Source organism: Erinaceus europaeus, chromosome 13, assembly GCF_950295315.1.
Source record: "Erinaceus europaeus chromosome 13, mEriEur2.1, whole genome shotgun sequence".
NCBI lineage: Eukaryota > Metazoa > Chordata > Mammalia > Eulipotyphla > Erinaceidae > Erinaceus > Erinaceus europaeus.
Window position 1 is genome coordinate 90,884,402 of NC_080174.1, and position 24,811 is coordinate 90,909,212.

At 43.1% G+C, this 24,811-nt stretch overlaps 3 protein-coding genes and 1 long non-coding RNA gene across 5 annotated transcripts in view; 2 read left to right on the forward strand and 2 right to left on the reverse strand.

The window, feature by feature from the left end:
- LOC103127679 (zinc finger protein 709-like) overlaps positions 1 to 24,811 on the forward strand; it is a 471,063-nt gene that overhangs the window by 406,737 nt on the left and 39,515 nt on the right. The gene's annotated exons all lie outside the window — the stretch shown is intronic.
- The window catches only part of LOC107523550 (zinc finger protein 709-like), a 596,771-nt gene that overhangs the window by 401,869 nt on the left and 170,091 nt on the right, over positions 1 to 24,811 (forward strand). The window lies entirely within an intron of this gene.
- The window catches only part of LOC132532456 (uncharacterized), a 79,253-nt gene that overhangs the window by 6,486 nt on the left and 47,956 nt on the right, over positions 1 to 24,811 (reverse strand). The window lies entirely within an intron of this gene.
- The window catches only part of LOC107523609 (cilia- and flagella-associated protein 107-like), a 31,996-nt gene continuing 17,110 nt past the window's right edge, over positions 9,926 to 24,811 (reverse strand). The window contains exons 2-4 of the mRNA XM_060205105.1: positions 14,711 to 14,794; positions 14,543 to 14,603; positions 9,926 to 10,053 (exon numbers count right to left, since the gene is read on the reverse strand). Of these exons, the coding sequence (XP_060061088.1) occupies positions 9,926 to 10,053; positions 14,543 to 14,603; positions 14,711 to 14,794 (273 nt within the window). The remainder of the gene's footprint in view (positions 10,054 to 14,542; positions 14,604 to 14,710; positions 14,795 to 24,811) is intronic.

The following is a 24,811-nucleotide window of genomic DNA, read 5'->3' on the forward strand; positions in this document are numbered from 1 at the left end:
GACACCAAGACATGTCATACTTAGATTGGAAAGGAATAAGGATAAAGAAAGGATCCTCAAGGCTGCAAGAGAAAAACAAAGAGTCACCTACAAAGGAAAACCCATAAGATTAGCAGCAGACTTCTCCATACAAACACTACAGGCCAGAAGAGAATGGCAAGATATCTATCGAGTGCTCAATGAGAAAGGCTTTCAGCCAAGAATACTATATCCTGCTAGGTTGTCATTCAGACTAGATGGAAGCATCAAAACCTTCTCAGACAAGCAACAGTTGAAGGAAGCAACCATCACCAAGCCTGCCCTGAAAGAAGTTCTGAAAGGTCTCCTATAAACAACCAGACCACCACAAATAGGACATATATCAAAACACTCTAAAACTCTACAAGAATGGCGTTAAAATATCTTCAATCTTCGATATCAATAAATGTCAATGGCCTGAATTCACCTATTAAAAGACACAGAGTAGGAAGATGGATCAGAAAACACAACCCAACAATATGTTGTCTACAGGAAACTCACCTAACTCAACAAGACAAACAGACTTAAAGTGAAAGGAAGGAAAACTATCATTCAAGCCAATGGCCCACAAAAAAGGGCAGGAACAGCTATTCTCATATCTGACATGATAGACTTTAAAATAGATAAGATTAAAAAAGATAGGAATGGACACTACTTAATGCTCAGAGGATCAGTCAATCAAGAGGACTTAACAATTATTAATATCTATGCACCCAATGAGAAGCCATCTAAATACATCAAACTTCTACTGAAAGAGCTACAGCAATATATTAACAGTAACACAATCATAGTAGGGGACTTCAACACCCCACTCTCTCAACTTGACAGATCATCCAGGAAGAAAATCAGTAAAGACATAAGGGAGCTAAATGAAGAGATAGATAAACTAGAACTATTGGACATTTTCAGAGTCATTCATCCCGAGAAACTGGAATACACATTTTACTCAAATCCACATGGATCATTCTCAAGGATAGACCATATGTTAGGCCACAAAGACAGCATCAGCCTATTCAAGAGCACTGAAATCATCCCAAGCATCTTCTCACACCACAGTGGAATTAAACTAACACTTGACAATCAACAAAAGATTAGTAACAGTGCCAAAATGTGGAAGCTCAACAGTACACTTCTTAACAACTTCTGGGTCAAAGAGGAAATCAAGGAAGAAATCAAAATGTTTCGAGAGTTCAATGAAAATGAAGACACAAGCTATCAAAATATTTGGGACACAGCTAAAGCAGTCCTAAGAGGGAAGTTCATAGCTATACAAGCACACATTAGGAAACAAGAAAAGGCACAAATAAACAGCCTTGCACATCTTAAAGACCTAGAAGAAGAACAACAAAGGAATCCTAAAGCAACCAGAAGGACAGAAATTACTAAAGTTAAGGCAGAAATAAATAACATTGAGAATAGGAAAACCATACAAAAGATCAATGAAAGTAAATGTTGGTTCTTCGAAAGAGTAAACAAAATCGACAAACCTTTAGCCAGACTCACAAAGAATAATGAACCCGGGATTCGGGCTGTAGCTCAGCGGGTTAAGCGCAGGTGGCGCAAAGCACAAGGACCGGCATAAGGATCCCGGTTCGAACCCCGGCTCCCCACCTGCAGGGGAGTCGCTTCACAGGTGGTGAAGCAGGTCTGCAGGTGTCTGTCTTTCTCTCCTCCTCTCTGTCTTCCCCTCCTCTCTCCATTTCTCTCTGTCCTATCCAACAACGACGACAACAACAATAATAACTACAACAATAAAACAACAAGGGCAACAAAAGGGAATAAATAAATAAAATAAAATATTAAAAAAAAAGATTTTTACAAAAAAAAAATAATAATGAACTCACCTTCCCAATACATCCTGGATGGTGCTAGAAGGAAATCTATTAAGTGGAAATAAGTCAGAAAGAGAAAGATGCATATTGGATGATCCCACTCATAAACAAAAGTTGGGAAACTAGAACAGGAATGAGGATACAAAGCAAAAATTGCAGTATTGTACCAACATAAGCACTCTGAGGGAGTGTTAGGGTAGATTATTAGCTTCACTATAGTGGCATGGGGGTAGGCACACAGACTTTTGGTGCCAGGGAGGGTGTTAATATACACTCCTATTAACTTAAAGTCTTATAAATCACTAAACTATTGGAGGGGTAAAATATATTGAATATCTTAGAATTTGTGATGCATACACCCCAGTTCTGAGTAGACATTCCTTCAATCTAAACACTTAGATTTTCACATTTTTAACCTCATTAAATTTTCAGAGTGGGCTTAAATTAATACATTTCTATTAATGACTTGCTCTTTGAAATACTAAATCAGGGTTAGCACCGAGGGTTAAGCAAAAGGACCAGCATAAGGTTCCCAGTTTGAACCCCAGGTCCCCACCTGCAGAGGCATCGCTTCACAGGCAGAAAAACAGGTCTGCAGGTATCTATCTCTCTCTCCCCCCTCTGTCTTCCCCTTTTTTCCATTTCTCTCTGTCCTACCAAACAAAGATGACATCAATAACAACAATAATAACTACAACAATAAAAAACAAGGGTAACAAAATGGAAAATAAATAAGTAAAAAAAAAAAGAAAGAACTACTACATCATCAATAATCTTAGACCAGGATGGCTAGAAACAACTGGTCTTGTCAGTATTTAAGATACAATTATTTGTAAATACCATTAAATGACATAAATCATAGTAAGGTCTTATATGGTACAGAAATCTTTTTTTTTTTATCCAGAGCAAAGCTCAGCTCTGGCTTATGGTGGTGGTGGGGATTGAACCTGGCAACTTTGGTGCCTCAGGCACAAGAATCTCTTTGCAGAACCATTCTGCTGTCTCCCCAGCCCTGGTACAGTATATCCTAAACATGGGGTCACCAGATAGCCCCATCATCTTGGGACTCTACTCAGGGAATTGTAAGAATTCCACATAGACATGATAGTCCCAGACCTCTAACAGATCTCTACTCTCTCCTCCATCACTGGTCATCTCCATCAGGAAGAGCATCATAGAACCTGTTGTGGGTCTCTACAGGACCTTGCCTTCAAAGTGGAACAACAATGATAGGGACTGCCCCACTTTCCAAAGGGAGACTGGGTTAACATACCATGCCACTCATGGAAAACTTGACCTGAAATAAGTGCAGCCTAGCATGTTCCTACATATGACTATGAAATCAAGTTCAGACCTCCAGGGATGCAGAGGTTACACAGGCTCCTGTGCTGAATATGGGCCCCAGATCAGATCAATGGGATTTATTATTAGTGGGGCACTTATATTTACTATTTATTGCTAGAGGGTAGATAGGATAATAGTTATGCAAAGAGACTCTCTTGCCTGAGGCTCCAAAGTCTCAGGTTCAATCCTCTGTACCACCATAAACCAGAGCTGAACAAAACAGATCCTTATTTATGGAGATAGACTCCCCTTTGAAAGCTAAGGGTTTACATGCCATAAATCCCAGGGTTCCCAGGTTCAATCCCCACCCCCAACTGCCCACACACACACAGGGGATGGGTGGTGTGGGGATGGGGTTCCAGTCATAAAGGAGAGCTGAGTAACTTACCTGCTGTGATGAGGTTTGCTGGCTCCTCTCAACTGGAGTGGCGAGAGCAGGCAGGAGACTTCCCAGAGCTAGAAGATTCTGTCTCTGGAGACAGAAGCCTGAGACTTTATACCTGTCTCCAACCACCTCCCCACCCTTTGAATTCTGACTGCTGATAGGAGAGCAAGACAGCTGAGTGGATTAAGGAGTGTCGATGGGTTTATCTGGCTCAGACTTTTCCCTGGATGACTTGAATGAAGACTTGCTCCACTCAGACCAGAGGAGGGGTGGGGGTGGGGCCAATTCAGATTCACAGAGTCATTCTCAGGCAGTGTGGAATTTCCCAGAGGCAGGCAGGCAGGCAGGCAGTCCTTGCTGTGGAGGTTACCCATGCAAGAGTCTGAGCTGTCACACTGCCACAGAAAACACCTGAGATGACCACATGTGGGCACCTCTTTGACCACATAATATACACATTTTCACACTTCAAGAGGTCCTGGTGAGGTATTCTGAGGGCAGTGAGTGGGCTGTTGGGTTCTCAGCAAGGAATCCCAAATTTTTACCAAAAGCATCTCATATGCTAGAGTGATTATCTGTCTCTCTCCCAAGACTCGAGCCCAAGCACTGAGCCATGTCCACTCTGCTTGGCGCCCCCAAAGCTTGGCCTCACTAACAAAGGATACTATAACTGTCAGTCCACACATGAGTCTAAAATTTGCTAGTGCCCCTATGAAGGAAGTAAAAAACAAAATTACTCGAATGAATTTTAACTATTTTTCAAGTTTCTTTGTTGGGGTATTAATAGTTTACAGTCGACAGTAAAATACAATAGTTTGTACATAGGTAACATGTTCAGTTTTCCACATAACAGTTCGACCCCCACTAAGTCCTCCTCTAACGTCATGTTTCAGGACCAGAGCCCTGCCTTTCACCCCCAGAGTCTTTTACTCTGGTGTAAGACACCAATGAATTTTAACTATTGATTTAGCCCACTGCGTCCAAATTGTTAGGTTCGGTAATCCAAGAAATTCACCAAGAGACCAGGGTGATGTAAAGACAAAGAGCTTTATTTACTAGCTCGGGATAAGGGCTAGGGTCCAGACCTCACAGCTGTTTTGGGTGTTCGACCCCTTATCTAAGTCTTACTAGGGTTTATATACAATTCAGAATACGATGTACATGACAGCGTTACAACTATAGTTATCCATTACATATGTATGGGGGGAAGTGAGCACTTTTTTTACAGCCCTGTGGTTATCTTCTTATCCTGCCTCTGGATTCTCGAAGGTGTCTTCTTTTGTTATGATTCCTCACCTCTGGGTTCTGCAGCTGCATCCTCCAACTGAATTGCTTTCTCTAATTGTTTGTATAGCTTTCAGGGTGCTGGAGTCCAGGCCTGCCTATCCTTTAATTACCAATTTTACATTTATTTTTCAGCTCATCTCTACACAAATACTTATCTGCCCTGGCCTGCGGGGTTATCGACGGAAACCTAGGGTAGGGGGCAAGAGAATGGAGGGGACAAGAGACACAAAGAATGAGAGCAAGTCATGAGATCTGATCAAGCTCTGAAAATTTTATTTTACAGCTGCAATTTAAACACATACAAGGAGGAAGTTCTGCTAAGGTAGTGGGGGAGGGAGGTGGGTGAGCAACTTTCCAAACAACTAGATGGTTGTAATGTCCTCTCATCGGCTATGTGAGAGTCTTAGCTAAGGCCTTGGCTCCCAGCTTGTCCTCCCTTTTTACAATTTAAGTGAGGCGGGGAAATGAGGGTAAAAGCTAGGAATCTTATCAAGAAATAAGTGGGCATTAACCAGAGGAGGGAAGTATTGACCCGATTCCTCCCATGGGGTAAATATAGAAATGATCTTCCTACATCTCATACATCTCTTGGTAACTTTTGGGGAGGGGAGGCAGAGCCACTATTTCCAAGGCGAGGAAAACTCATGGCGAAGAGTTCTGATGACTGACACCAACCTCCATGCAAATCAGGTTTGCTTCACGGGGGACTCAGAGGCAGACTATAGGTTCCTCCCCCTGCAGTGCTTAGCCCTGCACCCCTTACAGGTGCCCACGCCATGCCAAGGCTGGCGTGCATAAATCTGAGTTTTATGCAGCTCCTAAAAGAGGTCTGTCACCCTCAGGTTCATCCAAGCCTCTGTCAGCCAAATCAAGTCTGTGGTAATATATTTGTAAGGGTTTCGATGCCAAGGAGTCAATTTGTTGTTTTATAAAGCCAATAATCTTATTAAAAATAAAAGATCCCAAGATAATCATTAACAAAAGACTAATCAAGGGTCCCATAAGGGGCATCAAAGTGTCCTAGCGCACCACCAGCAAGTCTGAGGGAAGCAGTCAGTGGATGTGATGTCCAGGGGAAGAAACACAGCACGTCTGGCCCTCTGGTGGTCATCAGCGCCAACTGATGAAACTTTTCTTCTTTATAGAGGGTCAGCTGTGGAACAAGCAAAACTAGGAGGCAAGGACCAGGTAGAGAAGAATTGACATGAAAATATAGGGTGGTGTTGTACCAAAACACAGAGGAGGTGCATATACATTAGAAGTCAAGGTGAGGTTCCTTGAACATCGAGGAACATTGGGAGTAAAAGAAGAGGTGAATAAACATGTAAGGATGAAGTCAGCAGTGGTAGGTCAGCAGAAAGAGAAGACTTGGATAGGCTGGTGAGGTTAGCTGGAGTATACATTGCCATGGCATCCTTTGTGGTAAGGACTTGCCAACAAGGACTCTGGATTTTGCAAGAGCAATAATAGCATCCACCATAATAAAAGGGAAACAAACATGGACATCCAGTGTTGAAAAAAGAAAAAGAAGAAATATGTCTCTATGGCTGGGAGAGTGGGTGGCTTTGTCAATGAGATATAATAAATGGAGAATTTGAATTTTTTGTAAATATTAAAAAGGTTTAGTATAGTTACTTCATTGACACTTTAGCCAACTGAATATTGGGGGGTGCATTCCCCTTCTTTTTTATTAATTGAGCTTAAGGGTTATAGTTTTTTTTTGTTTGAGCTGTAGCCCACATAAATTTAGAAAAAGTACCAATTGAGAAAAAAAAGTTTTTGTTTACTAAACATGGGCAGGTGAATTACATCAATCAGCCAGAGAGCATCTTAAAAGTCTGAATAGCAGGATCTTAATTAAACAATGCAGGAGCCAGTAAAGTGCCCTCACTATGGCAGGTCAAGCATTAAAATTTTAAGAGGCTTGTAAAAAACTGAGAGAAAAAATTTTAGTATATGAATGACTTTAGGAGTCATCACACACCCATAAATAAAAAATGAAAAATGTTTAGTTTTAAATCTTACCATATGAGCAGTCAGTTCTTCATGTGCAGTATGTACCTGTATTCATTTACTTAGGAAGAGAACTTGTACCAAGTTAATTGATGATCTAATGGTTAGAATTGGCTTGAATTTTTTCATATGATTTTAGAAGGCTCTTTATTAAAATATATCAATATGTTATAGAAAGTCAATACCTAATGTGTTGACATGAAAAATGTTTACCATTTTTTTGCATTATTTTAAACTGATTAGACAGTTTAAGCACACTATTATAACTAAGTTTACTAAGATCTTTACTCATCACAAAGCTATCATCAGTAAGCGTAGACTTAAAACTCTTAATAGATTTTGCTCCTTAGCACTCTAATATGGCAACTTAAAAGGCTAAAATAAAACCTCATAGCTTAAATGTTCAAAATACTAATTTTGTTAAATCAGGATTTGTCAAAACAAATCAGACCAGAAGCACCATGTATTACCTTAATTTATCAAGAATAAACCTCTGATAGAGAATGGGAAAGCTGTCGGGGGAGGGGGTGGGATATGGAGATTGGGCGGTGGGAAAATAAATAAATAAATAAATAAATAAAATAAAATAAAATAAATAAAAATATAAAAAAAAAAAAGAATAAACCTCTGATAGTGTCTTAAAACAAGCCAGATAATGAACTGATTAAAGTTTGACATGTAGAATCTGTACTCTCAAAAGCCAATTATTTGATAATATTTTTTGTAGTCTTTCTAAATGGGGGAGTTATCTCAGTAACAACTTTACCAGAAGGAGTAAGTCACTGTAAAAGCACAAGTAACTAACTCATGAGTAAGATAAAAAAAATCTCTTACCAAGTTTTAAAATAAAAGTTTTAACCAGAACATTTTTGTCTATATCAGACATAAAACTCTCTTAACTTTTTACCTAGTCTCTCATGTTTTAATATCTAGAGTTCTTTCTCAGGGAAACCAGGGGCATACTTCTTGAATAAAATGTAAAAAGGTTAGCTAAAACATCTATACAGCTTGACATTAGGCCACCCCATATTTATTTGATGTTTTATTTGGAAAATATTTTTTTACATATCTTATTTAAATTAAACCTCATTTATCAGAGTAAAAGCCTCTGGCATGTAAATAATTAACATAACCATTGTGTTATCTTTTACTAACCCAAGCCAGTTTTGCCCATTTAGTTGAGAAAGTAATTTAAAAACTTTTTTTTACCTATCACAATCAAGATCTAGACACATCTTCAGTGTGTGATACCTAATTTTAAGAGGCTCTGTTTGAATTTTAAAGAGCATAAATTTAAAAGTTATCTTTTTAACCTCCTGTAGCAATTCCCATAACCAGGGTCTCTAAACCAAATTCAGTTTGACTAAATTTTTCTTTAAACTTTAAACAAACTTAAGTTACTTAAAGAGTTAACACACATTAGTGACATTGGTTCTCAAAACATCTCTTGTGTCAAGATCGCTTTCTCTCCTCTCCTCTCCTCTCCTCTCCCGGATCAACTAGGAATACCAAAGAGACCACCTGGACCGAAACAAGACAGGACTAGAATGACCACAGGAACCCAGTAAATCACCCGTGAGTACAAACACGCGTGGCTGGTGACAGAGAGGAGAGAGGGGCCTAAGTAGAGATTAAGTGGTTGCTAACAGTTCAACAGTTTATCAGTGGAGACACCACCTCCAGTCTGCTCCACAACAAGGGGACAGCTGAAGGGAGGAAAGGACTCCCCAGAGACTCACCAAGTACAACTCTGAGTCTCCATTGCTACTACCCTCAGAATCTGGAGCAGCAACAGGGAGGGACACCAGGGGACAGAAATCTAACCGGGAAACTCAGGAGAAGACCTATACCTCGGTGGCATAGCTGAGAGGCTGTGAAAGTCTCTTTGCATAACCACTAGATTATCATTACCACACCCTGCTTTATATCTTGGTCAGGAGTCAGTGATTAAGCTAATAAGCCTATTGATAGTTGAAAAGCCCTCAGGCTCCCATAGCCTACAGGGAAGAAAAAAAAAAGAGGCTTTTACACCACTGAGCTCCAACTCAGGGATTGAAAAAACTGTTAACATATATAAAATGGTTAAAACAACAAGAAAAAATATTGGAGACTCGAACCAGGACAAGAGTCCAGCTAAAAGTCCTCCAGAGGGTGAAGCACAAAGCAACGAGTTCAACATCCAAACATTAGCTAAGGAAATAATAATAGGAGTGAGTAAACCGGACCCCCCAGGCTGCTCCTCTGGAACATGGGGCCGAGCAGGTGCTGCATCAAGGTGTCTGTGATGTTGAACTTGGCCGAGCCTGGACGGCCCATGTCCATCATGTAGCGCAGGTTGTCAATGGTGAAGTTCAGTGTGAAAGGCTTCTCGCGGACCTCCCAGGTGATGGCCGTTGGTGCTGTGGCTCCATAGCTATAACCGTCTACATAGAGACTGTGCCGGCCCAGGGTGTAGGGGCCCAGCCAGTTGACGCCGTGAGTTTGTTGACTCAGTTCCCAGTACAGCTGCTCATGGTCTAGTCGGGGGCCCAGGAGGTCAGGGCGGTAGTTACACACCATGTCTACACCAGTGGCCACTCCTCTCTCCGCAGGCCTGAGTGCCTGCAGCTTGCAGCCAGTGCTGATCGGGCCAACGGTGGTCTTATTGAGCAAAAGTGTGAGCCAGCGCTGTAGAAGCCTGTGGGTGGAGTTGAATCTCTTGGAGGTTGGGAGATTCATGTCCTTGGTGTAGTGCATGTTGGTGACGGTGAAATTCAGCGTGAAAGATGACAAGGGCGGGCTGGCTGGGCTGGGGGAGGCCATTGTAGCCAGAACGGTGGAACTGCCGGGGGTGGTGGCTCTGGCCTTCTGGGTGTATCCGTTGACGTAGAGGCTGTTGGGGTCCAGGGTGTAGAAGCCCAGCTGGGTGACCCCGTGGGTATCACGGCTCATCTCCCAGAACAGCTGCTCCCTGTCCAGCCCGGGGCCCAGGGGGTCAGGGCGGTAGGTGCAGACTCTCCTCCACTCTGGTGCCTGATTTGTGCTTCTCAGGTCTGAGCTGGGCCAGTCAGCAGCTGGGGTACAGGGGTCCCACACTGGTCCTTTTCAGACAAGATCCGAGCAGCTTCCGCAGGACCTTCTCAGTGACATTGAATTTCTGGGATCCTGGAGGCCACATGTCGTCTGTGAATTGGACTTTGGTGAAAAACAAGATTAGAAAAGAAAACACAAGTAGAACCTGAAATGGAATTGGAGTATTACACCAAAGTAAAAGACTCTGGGGTGGGTGGGTGGGTGGGGAGAATACAGGTCCATGAAAAATGATGAATTAAATAGTGGGGGTTGTATTGTTAAATGGGAATATGGGGAATGTTATGCATGTAAAAAAAAAAAAGAAGTAGAAACGCAAAGCAGAAATTGACTGAGTTTGGAGTATGGCACCAAAGTAAGAAAGCAGAAGTACACTAGAGTTTGCAGTGAGTACCTCCCTAATACTTCCTCTCCACTTTTCCAAGTTTTGGGTCCAGGATTGCTCAACAATTTGTTTGGCTTTGTATGTTAACTCTCTTTTCAGTCACCAGGTTCCAGATGCCATCAGGATGCCGGCCAGACTTCCCTGGATTGAAGACGCCACCAATATGTCCTGGAGCTCAGCTTCCCCAGAGACCCACCCTACTAGGGAAAGAGAGAGGCAGACTGGGAGTATGGACCGACCAGTCAACGCCCATGTTCAGCGGGGAAGCAATTACAGAAGCCAGACCTTCCACCTTCTGCAACCCTCAATGACCCTGGGTCCATGCTCCCAGAGGGATAGAGAATAGGAAAGCTATCAGGGGAGGGGGTGGGATATGGAGATTGGGCAGTGGGAATTGTGTGGAGTTGTACCCCTCCTACCCTATGGTTTTGTTAATTAATCCTTTCTTAAATTAAAAAAAAATTTGAAAAAATTGTAATCAGAAATGCAGGAACAACAAATGAGAAAATGGAAGAAAATTCTAATTATCTCATGGTTATTAGAGAGCTGAAAGCTGAAATTGCTGAGCTAAGAAGGCAACTAGCTGAACAAGCTAACACAGTATCAGAGCAGGGCAACAAAATAGATGAACTCCAGAAAGCAGTAGCGGGCAGAGAGAATAGAATCAATGAGGCTGAAGACAGAATTAGCAAGATTGAGGAAGAATTAGAGACAACTAAAAAAGAAGTAAGAGATCTCAAAAAAAGATTAAGAGATGCTGAAAACAACAACAGAGTCCTATGGGGTGACTTCAAAAGAAACAATATACGCAATATACGCATTATTGGCTTACCAGAGGAAGAAAGAGAAGGAGAGGAAGAAAGCATTCTCCAGGCCATAATAGCTGAAAATTTCTCTAGTCTAGACAACACCAAAGACATAAAGATTCAAGAAGCCCAGAGGGTCCCAAACAGAATTAACCCAGACCTAAAGACACCAAGACATGTCATACTTAGATTGGAAAGGAATAAGGATAAAGAAAGGATCCTCAAGGCTGCAAGAGAAAAACAAAGAGTCACCTACAAAGGAAAACCCATAAGATTAGCAGCAGACTTCTCCATACAAACACTACAGGCCAGAAGAGAATGGCAAGATATCTATCGAGTGCTCAATGAGAAAGGCTTTCAGCCAAGAATACTATATCCTGCTAGGTTGTCATTCAGACTAGATGGAAGCATCAAAACCTTCTCAGACAAGCAACAGTTGAAGGAAGCAACCATTACCAAGCCTGCCCTGAAAGAAGTTCTGAAAGGTCTCCTATAAACAACCAGACCACCACAAAAAGGACATATATCAAAACACTCTAAAACTCTACAAGAATGGCATTAAAATATCTTCAATCTTTGATATCAATAAATGTCAATGGCCTGAATTCACCTATTAAAAGACACAGAGTAGGAAGATGGATCAGAAAACACAACCCAACAATATGCTGTCTACAGGAAACTCACCTAACTCAACAAGACAAACACAGACTTAAAGTGAAAGGATGGAAAACTATCATACAAGCCAATGGCCCACAAAAAAGGGCAGGAACAGCCTGAATCAGGCATGGGAATAGAGACAGACTTACAAACAGAAGGTACAAATATCACTCGCAAAATCAAAAAACTTCTTGAGATCCTTTTTCTTTAACCCTTAATCCTCATGTCTTGAGGGACTCTTTGAGGCCCTTAAGCAACAAATCATGTTTACTCAATGCTTGTCCCATAATTGCGTCGCTCTTTCTTACCTCCAAACGGATCAATCTCACAGACGGGCGAATCTGTGGTGATCACCATGCGGATCTTCACTCACTCTGGGCTAGAGCAGCAATCCTATGTGAACCTTCACTCACTCCTTCTCTGAAGTGGCGGTCCTATGCTTAGTGGTCGACCACTGGGAAGTGACGTTGTCTCAGACCCCATACCCAAAAAGGTCCCACATCGAGCGCCAGGTGCCCCGGCCTGCGGGGTTATCGACGGAAACCTAGGGTAGGGGGCGAGAGAATGGAGGGGACAAGAGACACAAAGAACGAGAGCAAGTCATGAGATCTGATCAAGCTCTGAAAATTTTATTTTACAGCTGCAATTTAAACACATACAAGGAGGAAGTTCTGCTAAGGTAGTGGGGGAGGGAGGTGGATGAGCAACTTTCCAAACAGCTAGATGGTAATCTCAGTTCCGATGGTTGGAATGTCCTCTCACCGGCTATGTGAGAGACTTAGCTAAGGCCTTGGCTCCCGGCACTTATCATCTCAACATGTAGTCAATTTGAAATCACTGAGCCGATTTTATAGCTTTAAACATTGGGAAAAAAATACCAGGCATAATTGTTTTAAGTCTGGCATTTGGTTGACACTTCAGGCAAAAGTCAGTTGAGCTGATGAGTTTCCAAGAACTCAGCAGGCACTGCAGTTAGTGACTGTTGTTTCAGACAGCACAGAGGTGTGAACATGCTGATGGTGGCATCATGTTGCCACAGACATGTGGTTGTTGCCATGACCCATCTTGAAGACTGTCGCATTCTTAGAAATGGCAGGTGTGTGCTCTGTCCTCTCAACTTGCTCTCTAGTCATTTCATAGCTTTGGACAGTTTGAACTGTCTCTGGACAGTTACTTCTGATTGATTTTTCCAGAATTAACCACCCCCCATCAGCTATGGTCATATTCCAGACTCACTATTCATGTGAACATGGCCCTTTTCTGTGCAACTTTCTTTCATTCTTTCTTTCTTCCATTCTTCTCTTTCTTTCTTTTTTATTACCAGAGCAGTGCTCAGCTCTGGATTCTGGTGGTGTAGGGACAGAGCCTGGGACTTCAGAGCCTCAGGCATGAGAGTCTCTTTGCATAACCATTATGCTATCTACCCCCACCCTTCTGTGCAACTTTCTATGAATTTTTACAAGCTGCTTTGAAAACAGGCACAAATAATTTGAATTATTGCTCACACATTTTACTCTCGTTTAATACTAGTACTAAATGTGGGAGGTCTGCACAGCTTTAGCAATATTCCTATGAGAAGTGTTAACTTGGGAGAAGCAGGCACCTGGGTTAAAATATTCCTATAAGGGACTTCCAGAGGAGATGCTACAAAGCAGCAGCAGATGTGTTTCTCTCCTCTCCCCTCCTGGGTCAACTAGGAATACCAAAGGAGTCCACCTGGGACCACAACAAGACAGGATTAGAATGACTTCAGGAACCCACCAAATCACTGGTGAGTGCAAACACAGGTGGCTCATGGACAGAGAGAAACCTAGGCAGAGATTAAGTGGCTGGTAACAGTCCAGCAGTTTACCAGTTGATACTCCACCTCCAGTCTGTTTCACCAATAAAAAGACAGCTGAAGGGAGGAGAGGACTTCCCAGAGACTCACCAAATGCAACTGTGTGTCTCCATTGCTACTGCCCTCAGAACCTGGAGCAGTGGCAGGGAGGCCTTGTTTTGACACCAGGGGACAGAGCACTAACCAGGAAACTTAGGAGACAGTCTATAAATACTGCGTGGCCTAGCAGTGGAGCTGTAAGAGTCTCTTTGCATAACCACTGAATTAACTATGCCCCCATCCTGCTGTATCTCTTGGTCAGGAGTCAGTGATTAAGCTAAGAAGCCTACTTATAATTTAAAAGCCCTCAGGCTCCCATAGTGGAATTCCAAGGGGATTAACTTCAGCCATTGTCTCCTGGTGTGCACATCTGCATGTCTTTTATTTATTTATTTTCTTTTTTGTCAGAACACTGATCAGCTCTGGCTGATGGTGGTAGGGGTGATTGAACCTAGGGATTTGGAGCCTCAGCCATTAAAAGTCTCTTTGCATAACAATTATGCTACCTACCCTCTGTGCTCAACTGATTCCATTTTTTTTTTTTTTTGCCTCCAGGGTTATTGCTTGCACTATGAATCCACTGCTCCTGGAGGCCTTTTTTCCCCATTTTTGTTGCCCTTATTGTAGTTATTACTGTTATTGTTGTCCTAGGTGTTGTTGTAGGATAGGACAGAGATAAATCAATAGAGGGAGTGAAGACAGAAAAGGAGAGAAAGATAGAGAAGACACGTGCAGACCTGCTATAGGTGACTCTATGTCTCTCTCCCTTCCCTCTCAATTTCTGGCTGCCTCTATCCAATAAATAAATAGAGATAATTAAAAAAAATTAAAAACAAAGTGAATAATATGAGATTAGAAAGATTGTACTTGCTTGAAGGGAAATGAAGGTGATGCTGTCTATAGTCCCTGGGAGCTCACCAGGAAGCTTCTAAGAATAAGGACCCAGACCTCAGGAGGGGTCTAAGCCCTAAGGGAGATTCCGGAGCTTTGGAGAGGACTCAAATCCCTAGTGTGGGAGGCCATTCCTCCTCTTACTTCCACTCTCCTCTTCCCGTACCACCTGGAGATCTGGTCAGGTCTGTGGCCTGGGAAGGGCACACACTCTTTTCTGTAAGTGCACTGTGGTATTTCACAAATGGTGAAGTGGGGCTGCAGGTGTCTCTCTATCTCTCTCCCTCTCTATCTCCCCTCTTCCTCTCAATTTATGACTATGTCCAATAATAAAGATAATAAATTTAAAAAATGAATTTCAGAGACATCACTCTGGGTAGGAACATTTGAGATTGTAAAGAAAGAATAAGGAGCCCCAAAATAGTGTTGGTCCTCACTCCCAGCAGGGGAGAAATGTTAGGGGAAGATGATCAGAGGGCTCTGAACTACAATTCCATCAGGACTTAGAGAGAAGAGGAAAAACGGAAGGATATTCGGAAGTAGTAAGAGGTATAGGTGTGACTTGGAAATGAAGAAAAGGTGGGATCATGGGGAAAAATGGACAAATATATATATATATATATAGATAGATAGATAGATATAGATATATACATATGTAGATAGTTATAGAAATAACAGTCAACCCATATCTGTGACCTTGGGAGAACTGCTGTAGCTTCCAGTGGAGGGAGTGGGGACACAGAACTCTGGGGGTGGGAACAGTAAAGAATTATGCCTGCTATCTTATAATTTTGTAAATCAATATTAAGCCACTAATAACATTAAAATAAAAAAATACATAAAGGATAAGGACTAACCAGTGTTGAGGCTGGGCAGTATGACCAAGCACAAGGACCTGGGTTTGAACCCCACACACACACTTCACGAATGGTGAAGCAGGTCTGCAGGTGTCTCTCTTTCTCTCCCTCTCTCTATCTTCCCATTCTCTCTCAATTTATCTCTGTCCTATTAAAAATCATTAGAAAGAGTGGGGCTAAGATACATGGCGCAAAGCTCAAGGACAGGTGTAAAGATCTCGGTACAAGCCCCCGGCTCCCCACCTGCGGGGGGGGGGTCACTTCAAAAGCGGTGAAGCAGGTCTGCAGGCATCTGTCTTTCTCTCCCCACTCTCTGTCTTCCTGTCCTCTCTCAATTTCTCCAAGTCCTATCCAACAACAACAATAACAATAACAAGGGCAACAACAAAAGGGGGGAAATGGCAGCCAAGAGCAGTGGATTCATTGTGAAGGTCCTGAGCTCCAGAAATAACCCTGGAGGCAATAAATAAATAAATATTAGAAAGAGAGAGAAAAAGAGTAGCCAGTCTTGCAAAGTAGGGATGGGTGGATTGAGGAGATATCTTTTGATACCTGTGTAACATCAATACAGAAGATTCAAAGTGGGAAGGAGACTGGAGTGACACAGAGAGACATGGGCAGGCAGCCATAGCGGACGGCCACCTCCACCCGCAGCTCACATGAGGACAGAGCACTCCCTGTAGACTGAGGGGATGTTGGTCTGCTTCTAAATTCTGCTTATAAGACCTTCTGTTTTGATCATTACATTAGGTTCCCTTGTATTGCTTAACACAGTGGTCTATTTACATAATCATTGTTTTCAATGGTTTAATCCCCACTGGTTCACGCTCTTTTTCCTTCTCCCCACCCCCTATCCTACTACTTTCTTTTTTTAATATTTATTTTATTTATTTATTCCCTTTTGTTGCCCTTGTTTTTTTTATTGTTGTAGTTATTATTGTTGTTATCGTTGTTGGATAGGACAGAGAGAAATGGAGAGAGGGAGGGGAAGACAGAGAGGAGGAGAGAAAGATAGACACCTGCAGACTGTTAAAGAGCGAAATCAAACCACCATCCACTGCAAGGAAGCAAAAGATGTTTATTCACGAATTGCAATCCGGGTCGAGATGGTGACTGGTGTTAGTCTACCAAGCTCGACCCTGAACAAAGCTCAAACCATACAATTTATAGGAATTCAGACTACACTCAGGGAGGGGGAACACATCACCTTACCAGCCTATATCCAATCATTTCAAACTTAGCAAAAGCCTGATCTATTCAGAGCAAAGCATGGGCTAGTTTTAGACATTACACCAGACCAATAGGTCCCAGCCAAAGTGGGGGTCACCACATTTTTTTGTTCTTTATTGGGACCACCGACCATCTGTTTGCAATCTATCAGGTCATCATTTGTCAGGCCATTTTTAACTGTCTGGTAACAGTATTCTGTTGCAGAGGTCATGATGAGTCCTGCTCGCTGCAGGGTCTGTCAAAATAATTGATGGCCTCTTAGGTTCTGTCGTGGGGAAAAGGGCAAGGAATTTTCCACCTTACTGGGCAGGAGGGCAAAAAGCAACTATATTTAAACTATTCTTAAAACTCAAACTCAAAAAGCAACTATACTTATAACTATTCTAGAGTTACTGCCTCTCACACAGACCTGCTTCACCACCTGTGAAGCAACTCCCCTGCAGGTGGGGAGCCGGGGTTTGAACCGGGATCCTTATGCTGGTCCTTGTGCTTTGTGCCACCTGCGCTTAGCCCTCTGCACTACAGCCTGACTTCCCCTACTACTTTCTCTTCCTAACACTTCTGCCTCAGGAGATATAAAGGACAGTATTTTCTAATGAATAGAGATTAGATTGTTGAACTGCTTCCCCGCTCATCAATAAAGATTGAACTGCATCCCACTCAGCCATGAGTCTACTGGTCATCTCTCTCCCACCCTCGAAGCTAGCCTGGCAAGGGGACACAGTGAGAGTCCATCTAGAGGCTCTGAGGAGACACAGAAGGAGGATTCAAGTATGAGACTGAGCAGGCTTTGACTTGTGGTTTTAAGAGATTGTTCTGGGGAGTCAGGCAGTAGCGCAGCAGGTTAAGTGCAGGTGGCACAAAGCACAAGGAGGACCGAAGTTAAGGATTCCTGTTCAAGCCTCCAGTTCCCCACCTGCAGGGGAGTCGCTTCACAAATGGTGAAGCAGGTCTGCAGGTGTCTGTCTTTCTCTCCCCCTCTCTGTCTTCCCCTCCTCTCTCCATTTCTCTCTGTCATATCCAACAACAATGACATCAATAACAATGACAATAATAACCACAACAATGAAACAAGGGAAACAAAAGAGAATAAATAATTATTTTTTAAAGTCTTAAAAAGAGAGAGAGAAAAAAAAAGAGAGAGAGAGAGGGAGCTTGGCGGTAGCACAGCAGGTTAAGCGCAGGTGGCGCTAAGCACAAGGACCAGCATAAGGATCCCGGTTCAAGCCCCAAGCTCCCCACCTGCAGGGGAGTCGCTTCACAGGCGGTGAAGCAGATCTGCAGGTGTCTGTCTTTCTCTCCTCCTCTCTGTCTTCCCCTCCTCTCTCCATTTCTCTCTGTCCTATCCAACAACGACGACATTAACTACAACAACAATAAAAAAAAAAAGACAACAAGGGCAACAAAAGGGAAGATAAGTAAATAAATAAATTTAAAAAATAAAGAGAGAGAGAGACTGTTCTGGCTGCTAGGCGAAGGCTAGGGGTGGAGAAGGGGCATGAGGGGTGAATGGAGAGACAGCACAGGTTCAAACAGCCAATGGCACTGTAGAAGCCAAGACAGTGCAGTGAAGGGGGCCCAGGGAACATCAGTGGTTGTAGGGCCAGGCAGTGCCAGGCCTGGTTAATTGCACACATCACAGTGTACAAGGACCCAGGTTCAAGTCCCTGGTCCCCACCTACAGGGGGGAAAGTTTCAAGAGTGGTGAAGCAGGGCTACAGGTGTCTCTATCTCTCTCCCTCTCCCCTCTCAATTTCTCTCGGTTCTATCAAGTAAAATAAATAAATGGTTAAAATTGAAAAAAAATAAAAGGAAATTAAGAGGTTATTACTAAAACTGGCAGGCTGAGAGATAATATGAGTTATTTAGAGACATGACGTGGGACCAGGCAGTGGCACACCTGGTTAAGCACACACATTACAAGGCACACAGACCCAGGTTCAAGCTCCTGGCCCCCACCTGCAGGGGGAGGGAAGCTTCATGAGTGGTGAAACAGTGTTGCAGGTGTCTCTCTATTTCCCTCTCTATCTTCCCCTCCCTTCTCAATTTCTGTCTCTATCCAATAATAAATATATAAATAAAAAATTTTTTTTAATATTTATTTATTCCCTTTTGTTGCCCTTGTTTTATTGTTGTAGTTATTGTTGTTGTTATTGATGTCCTCATTGTAGCATAGGACAGAGAGAGGAGGGAAAGACAGAGATGGGGAGAGAAAGACAGACACCTGCAGACCTGCTTCACTGCCTGTGAAGTGACTACCCTGGAGATGGGGAGCCAGGGGCTCGAACCGGAATCCTTATGCTGGTCCTTGCGCTTTGCACCACCTGCACTTAACCTGCTGCGCTACCACCTGACTTCCTATAAATAAAATATTTTACAAATAAATCTGACTACTTATTCCTCTGAAGTGATGGAAAGGCTCTTATGAGAGCCATAGGCAAAGCTTGCAGGACCTGAGGCACAGTCCTTACTGAGCACCAGGGAAGTGCCTTACCCACACTACCCTGCCAAGGTAGCAGGCAAAGCCTCCTTGCTGGGGGCTGGAGGAGGCCACCTTGGGCTGAAGGAGCCTCACAGGTGTAGTCCCAGAACATAGGCCAGTCAGCAGAACCCTTGAATCCTTCTTAATTTCCATGCTGCTGTGTATGTAACAGATAAAGCTGGGCATGGAGCAAATTATCAACTTCTCCAATATATATCCCTGTTAGAAGAGAGAGAGAGAGAGAGAGAAAGAGAGGAGAAGTGGGAGAGGGGCAGGCATTAGGAGTGGTTGGGGTATATCTAGTGGTACATTGCAGATGACTTCTGTCATTTATATAATAATTACTAGGTCATTTTTGCAACTTCTTTTTATAAATTTATTTTTATTACTGGATAGAGGCAAGGAGAAATTGAGAAGGGAGGGGGAGATATAGAGGGAAAAAGACAGACACCTGCAGCCCTGCTTCACCACTTGTGAAGCTTTCCCCCTGCAGGTAGGGATCAGGAGCTTGAAGCTGGGCCCTTGTGCACTGCGGTGTGTGCGCTCAACCAGGTAAACCACCCACCGCCTGGAGGGGCAGTTTCTCATCTCCCTCAGTTGTGTAGACTCAGAGCTCATCAGCTGGTTCTGGCTGTGTCCAGAGAGAGAGGAGAGAGGAGAGAGAGAGAGACACTTTTTAATTTATTTTTTTAAAATTTATTTATTTAAAAAAGGATAGGAAGGGGGGGAGTCGGGCTGTAGCACAGCAGGTTAAGCGCAGGTGGTGCAAAGCACAAGGACCGGCATAAGGATCCCGGTTCGAACCCCGGCTCCCCACCTACAGGGGAGTTGCTTCACAGGCGGTGAAGCAGGTCTGCAGGTGTCTATCTTTCTCTCCTCCTCTCTGTCTTCCCCTCCTCTCTCCATTTCTCTCTGTCCTAGCCAACAACGACAACAACAATAATAACTACAACAATAAAACAACAAGGGAAACAAAAAGGAATAAATAAATAAAAATAAATATTTAAAAAAAAAAGGATAGGAAGGGTACAGCTCCACACACTTCCCACCACCAGAGCTGCATATCCCATCTCCTTCCCTGAAAGCTTTTCCATTCTTTATTCCTCTGGGAGTATGGACCCAAGGTCATTGTGGGTCACAGAAGGTGGAAAGTCTGGCTTCTGTAATTGCTTCCCCACTGAACATGGGCGTTGACTGGTCCATCCATACTCCCACTCTGCCTGAGAGACACTTCTTTTGCCCAAAGCTTTTGACTGAGTGATGGTATGAATGGGCCAAAGTTTTATCTACCTCACCTTTGGGCTGAGGGCTTGGAGGTCATCAAACATGGACAAAGTCAACCATCCAAAGCAGCTGTACTCTCTGCAGCCCCACCTGTGCACTTCCTGTCCTCTGCTCATCTAGGAGTGGGAGGAGAAGACAGCCAGTGGCAACACATGAACTTTGATTTCAAGGATGGGGCTCTCCACCAGTCTGTGTGATCCAGCACCTGCCAGCCAGTTCACAGCAGTCCTCTGCTGAATGTAGGCAGGACCAGCTTAAGCGCTTGAGGCCACTGTGACCACACAGAGACCTGATCTCACAATAAAGTTATCTTCACAGTGAGGTACCCATCCCACTGCGCCATGCTGATGCATCTGGTCTCCAGCCTCACCAGAACCTGACCAGACACAGCAGGGGGATACCCAGCAGACAGGGCTCCTGTGTGAATTTTTAAAAAATATTTATTTATTCCCTTTTGTTTACCTTGTTGTTTTATTGTTGTAGTTATTATTGTTGCTGTTGTTGGATAGGACAGAGAGAAATAGAGAGAGGAGGGAAAGACAAGAGAGGGTGAGAGAAAGATAGACACCTGCAGACCTGCTTCACTACTTGTGAAGTGACTTCCCTGCAGGTGGGGGGCCGGGAGCTTGAACCAGGATCCTTATGCCAGTCCTTGTACTTTGCGCCATGTGCACTTAACCCACTGTGCTACCACCTGACTCCCCCTCCTGTGTGAATTTTTGTGAGTCATCTCGTCTCCCCTCCCAGAGCACAGAAAAGAATTGGCTCTCAAATCTCTCCTATTGTGTAACTGGCACAAAAAAAAAAAAAAGTTCACGAGAGACTCATTCACTGTCTTTTTTCCTTCACTTGTTTAAGATCAGAGGATAACTAAAAAGGCCCATGAAGAAAGTGTTGTTGTGGGGCCAGGCAGTGGTGCACTTGGTTAAGTGCTTACATTAGTGTGCAAAGACATGAGTTCAAGTCCCTGGTCCCCACCTGCAGGGGGAAACCTTCATGAGTGGTGAAGTTGGGCTGCAGGTGTCTCTCTGTCTCTTCCCCTCTTTACCTCCCCCTCCCAATTTTTCTCTGTCTTTATCAAATAATAAGTAAATAACTTTTTACAAAAGAAAGAAAGAGCCCTTGCCAACCAGTTGCCTTGGACAAAGAGCTTTGTTTAGTCTCATGAAATCCACTGGTAACTGGTGATGTCAATCTATGATGGACCAGACTGTTTGTTTACCATCTGGTCCAGCATTCCTGTTGCTCACCCAGAACTCTGGACTGTGACAGATGCTCCAGCTGTGTTTGTGGTCAGCAGAAGAAAACAACAGGATCAACCAGACTCACTGGCCTTAGGCACAGGAAGAGGGAGAAAAGAGAATGTTTCTTGTGAGTAAAAATACCACTTGTCTATTTTAGGTATATTTCAGTGGGCCCATGATTTTACTAGTTTTTGCCTGAGCCTGAAGTTTAATATGCAGGTGGACCCAAGTTATTGTCTGAGGAAATGGTGTCATAGTTGGAAAAGGGGCTAGAAAGTTGGATCAGGGAAGAGAGTAGCTCCTAAATATGGGAAAAGTGTATAGATATTGTTGACTGTAAACCCCATCAGTTTGATCTGGGGCCCAAGTTCAGCACAGGGGCCTATCCAGATGCTACCATGATGCCAACCTGACTTTTCTGGGCAGATGACCCCACAAATATGTCCTGGAGCCCCACCACCCCAGAGCCCTACCCTACTAGGGAAAGAGACAGGCTGGGCGTATGGATCAACCTGCCAATGCCCACGTTCAGTGGAGAAGCAATTACAGAAGCCATACCTCCCACCTTCTGCACCCCACAATGACCCTGGGTCCATACTCCTGGAGGGATAAAGAATAGGAAAGCTATCAGGGGAGGGGATGGGATACGGAGCTCTGGGAGTGGGCATTGTGTAGACATGTACCCCTCTTATCCTATGGTCTTGTCAATATTTCCATTTTATAAATAAAAATTATATAAATAAATAATAATAATAAATACTTGACATTCATCTCTGTGTATCCAGCATTTAGAATTTAGCACTTGGGAGATTTGGAACAATGAAATGTAATGGGTTTATTTTTGGCTTTGTTTTTGTTATTGTTTGTTTGTTTATCAGGGCACTGCTTAACTCCGACTTGTGGTGGTTCAAGGGATAGAATCTGGGAATTTGTACTTAATCAAATATCTTCCACTTAGACCTAGATACCCTCCTCACCTGCTTCCCATTTCACTTCCCTCAATCACTCTTAAATCTAACTTTGTCAGATTAAGTAAGGACTAAAATAGCTGGATAAGGGCAAGAGAATGGCATACTTTAATGATGGCCAAATTATATGGAATTGTACCCTGCCCTGACCAGCAGGGCGGTGAACAGGGGCTAGGAACCCGAAAGACCTGGAATGAAAGGGACACAGACATGAAAGAACGACAGCAAGACAAGTTTCTGATCAAGCTGCAAATTTTTATTGTGTTCACAGGCATTATAAGGCTTTGGGGAAGGAGAGGGAATGCTGGAGGAGGGGGAGGGGGAGCAAACTTCAAAGTGGAATGTTCCTTGCAACAAATGGCGGAAACCAAACTGTGTGTTGACTCACTTGATTACTGATAAATGGTTTACCTGAGGGGAAATGGCCTACCCAGGGAGGAATTAACACTTGTCTTGAGGGGTTCCATTGTCTCAAAGCTTATCATCTATCAAGCAGAGAAATGGCTCCAGGCATATCCTCCCTTTGTCATAATTTAAATTGAGGCAGGCAATTGGGGGTGAGGAGCGGAGACCCTAACAGCAGGTTTGGTGGACATAACCAGAGGAGGGAAGTATTGACCCGATTCCTCCCGTGGGGTGGGTGCAAAACCAACCTTCCCACATCTTATAAGGCTCTCGGTGTCTTTTTGGGGAGGGGAGGCAGAGCCACAGTTTCTATGGAAACAATTTTTTGTTGTTGACACCAACCTCCATGCAAATCAGGTTTGCTTCACAGGGGACTCAGAGGCGGATGATAGGGTCCTTCCCCTGCAGTGCTTTGCCTTACACCCCTTACTGGTGTCCTTGCCCTGCCAAGGTTGGATGTCTCAATGCATAATTCTGAGTTTTATGCCATCCGAAAAGGGGGTCTGTCATCCTCAGGTTCAGCCAGGCCTCTGTCAGCCAAATCAAGTCTGTGATAATGTATTTGCAAAGGTTTTGATGCCAAGGAGTCAATCTGCCGTTTTATAAAATCAGTAATCTTATTAAAAATAAAGGGTCTTAAGGTAATCATTAACAAAAGACTAATAAGGGTCTCATAAGGGGCTCTGTAGTGACTCAAGACTATTTGTGGTGGAGTCTATAACCTGTTGTAATTTGTCAGAAAATTCATGGGAGGAATATATAGAGTGTCCTAGTGTGCCACCAGCAAGTCTAAGGGAAGCAGTCAGTGGATGTGATGTCCAGGGGAAGAAATACAGCACGTCTGGTCTGGTCAGCGCCAACTGATGAAATTTTTCTTCTTCATAGAGGGTCAGCTGTGGAACAAGCAAAACTAGAAGGCAAGGACCAGGTAGAGAAAAACTGACATGAAAATATAGGATGGTGTTGTACCAAAACACAGAGGAGGTGCATATACATTAGAAGTCAAGGTGAGGTTCCTTGAACATCGAGGACTATTTTGAGAAAAGTGAGCAGTCAATAAACATGCAAAGTTGAAGTCAGCAGTGGTAGGTCAGCAGAAAGAGAAGACTTGGATAGGCTGGTGAGGTTAGCTGGACTATATACTGCCATGGCATCCTTTGTGGTAAGGACTTGTCAACAGGGACTCTGTGGATTTTGCAAGAGCAATAATGTCATCCACCATAAAAGGAAAACAAACATGGACATCCAGTGTTGAAAAAAGAGAAAAAGAATATGTCTCTGTGACTGGAAAAGTGGGTGGCTTTGTCAATGAGATACAATAAATGGACAATTAGAATTTTTGTAAATATTAAAAAGGTTTAGTATGTTACTTCATTGACACTTTAGCCAACTGAATACTGGGGGGTGCATTCCCCTTCTTCTTTTTTTATTAATTAAGCTTAAGGGTTTTAGTTTTTCTTGTTTGAGCTGTAGCCCACATAAATTTAGAAAAAATATCAACTGAGAAAAAAAATGTATTTTTGTTTACTAAACATGGGCAGGTGAATTACATCAATCTGTCAGAGAGCATTGGCTTTTATCAATGGAGATTAATCTTAAAAGTTTGAATAGCAAGATGTTAATTAAACAATGCAGGAGCCAGTAAAGTGCTCTCACTATGGCAAGTCAAGCATTAAAATTTTAAGAGGCTTGTAAAAAAATGAGAAAAAAGATTTTTAGGATATGAGTGACTTTAGGAGTCATCACACACCCATAAATAAAAAATGAAAAATGTT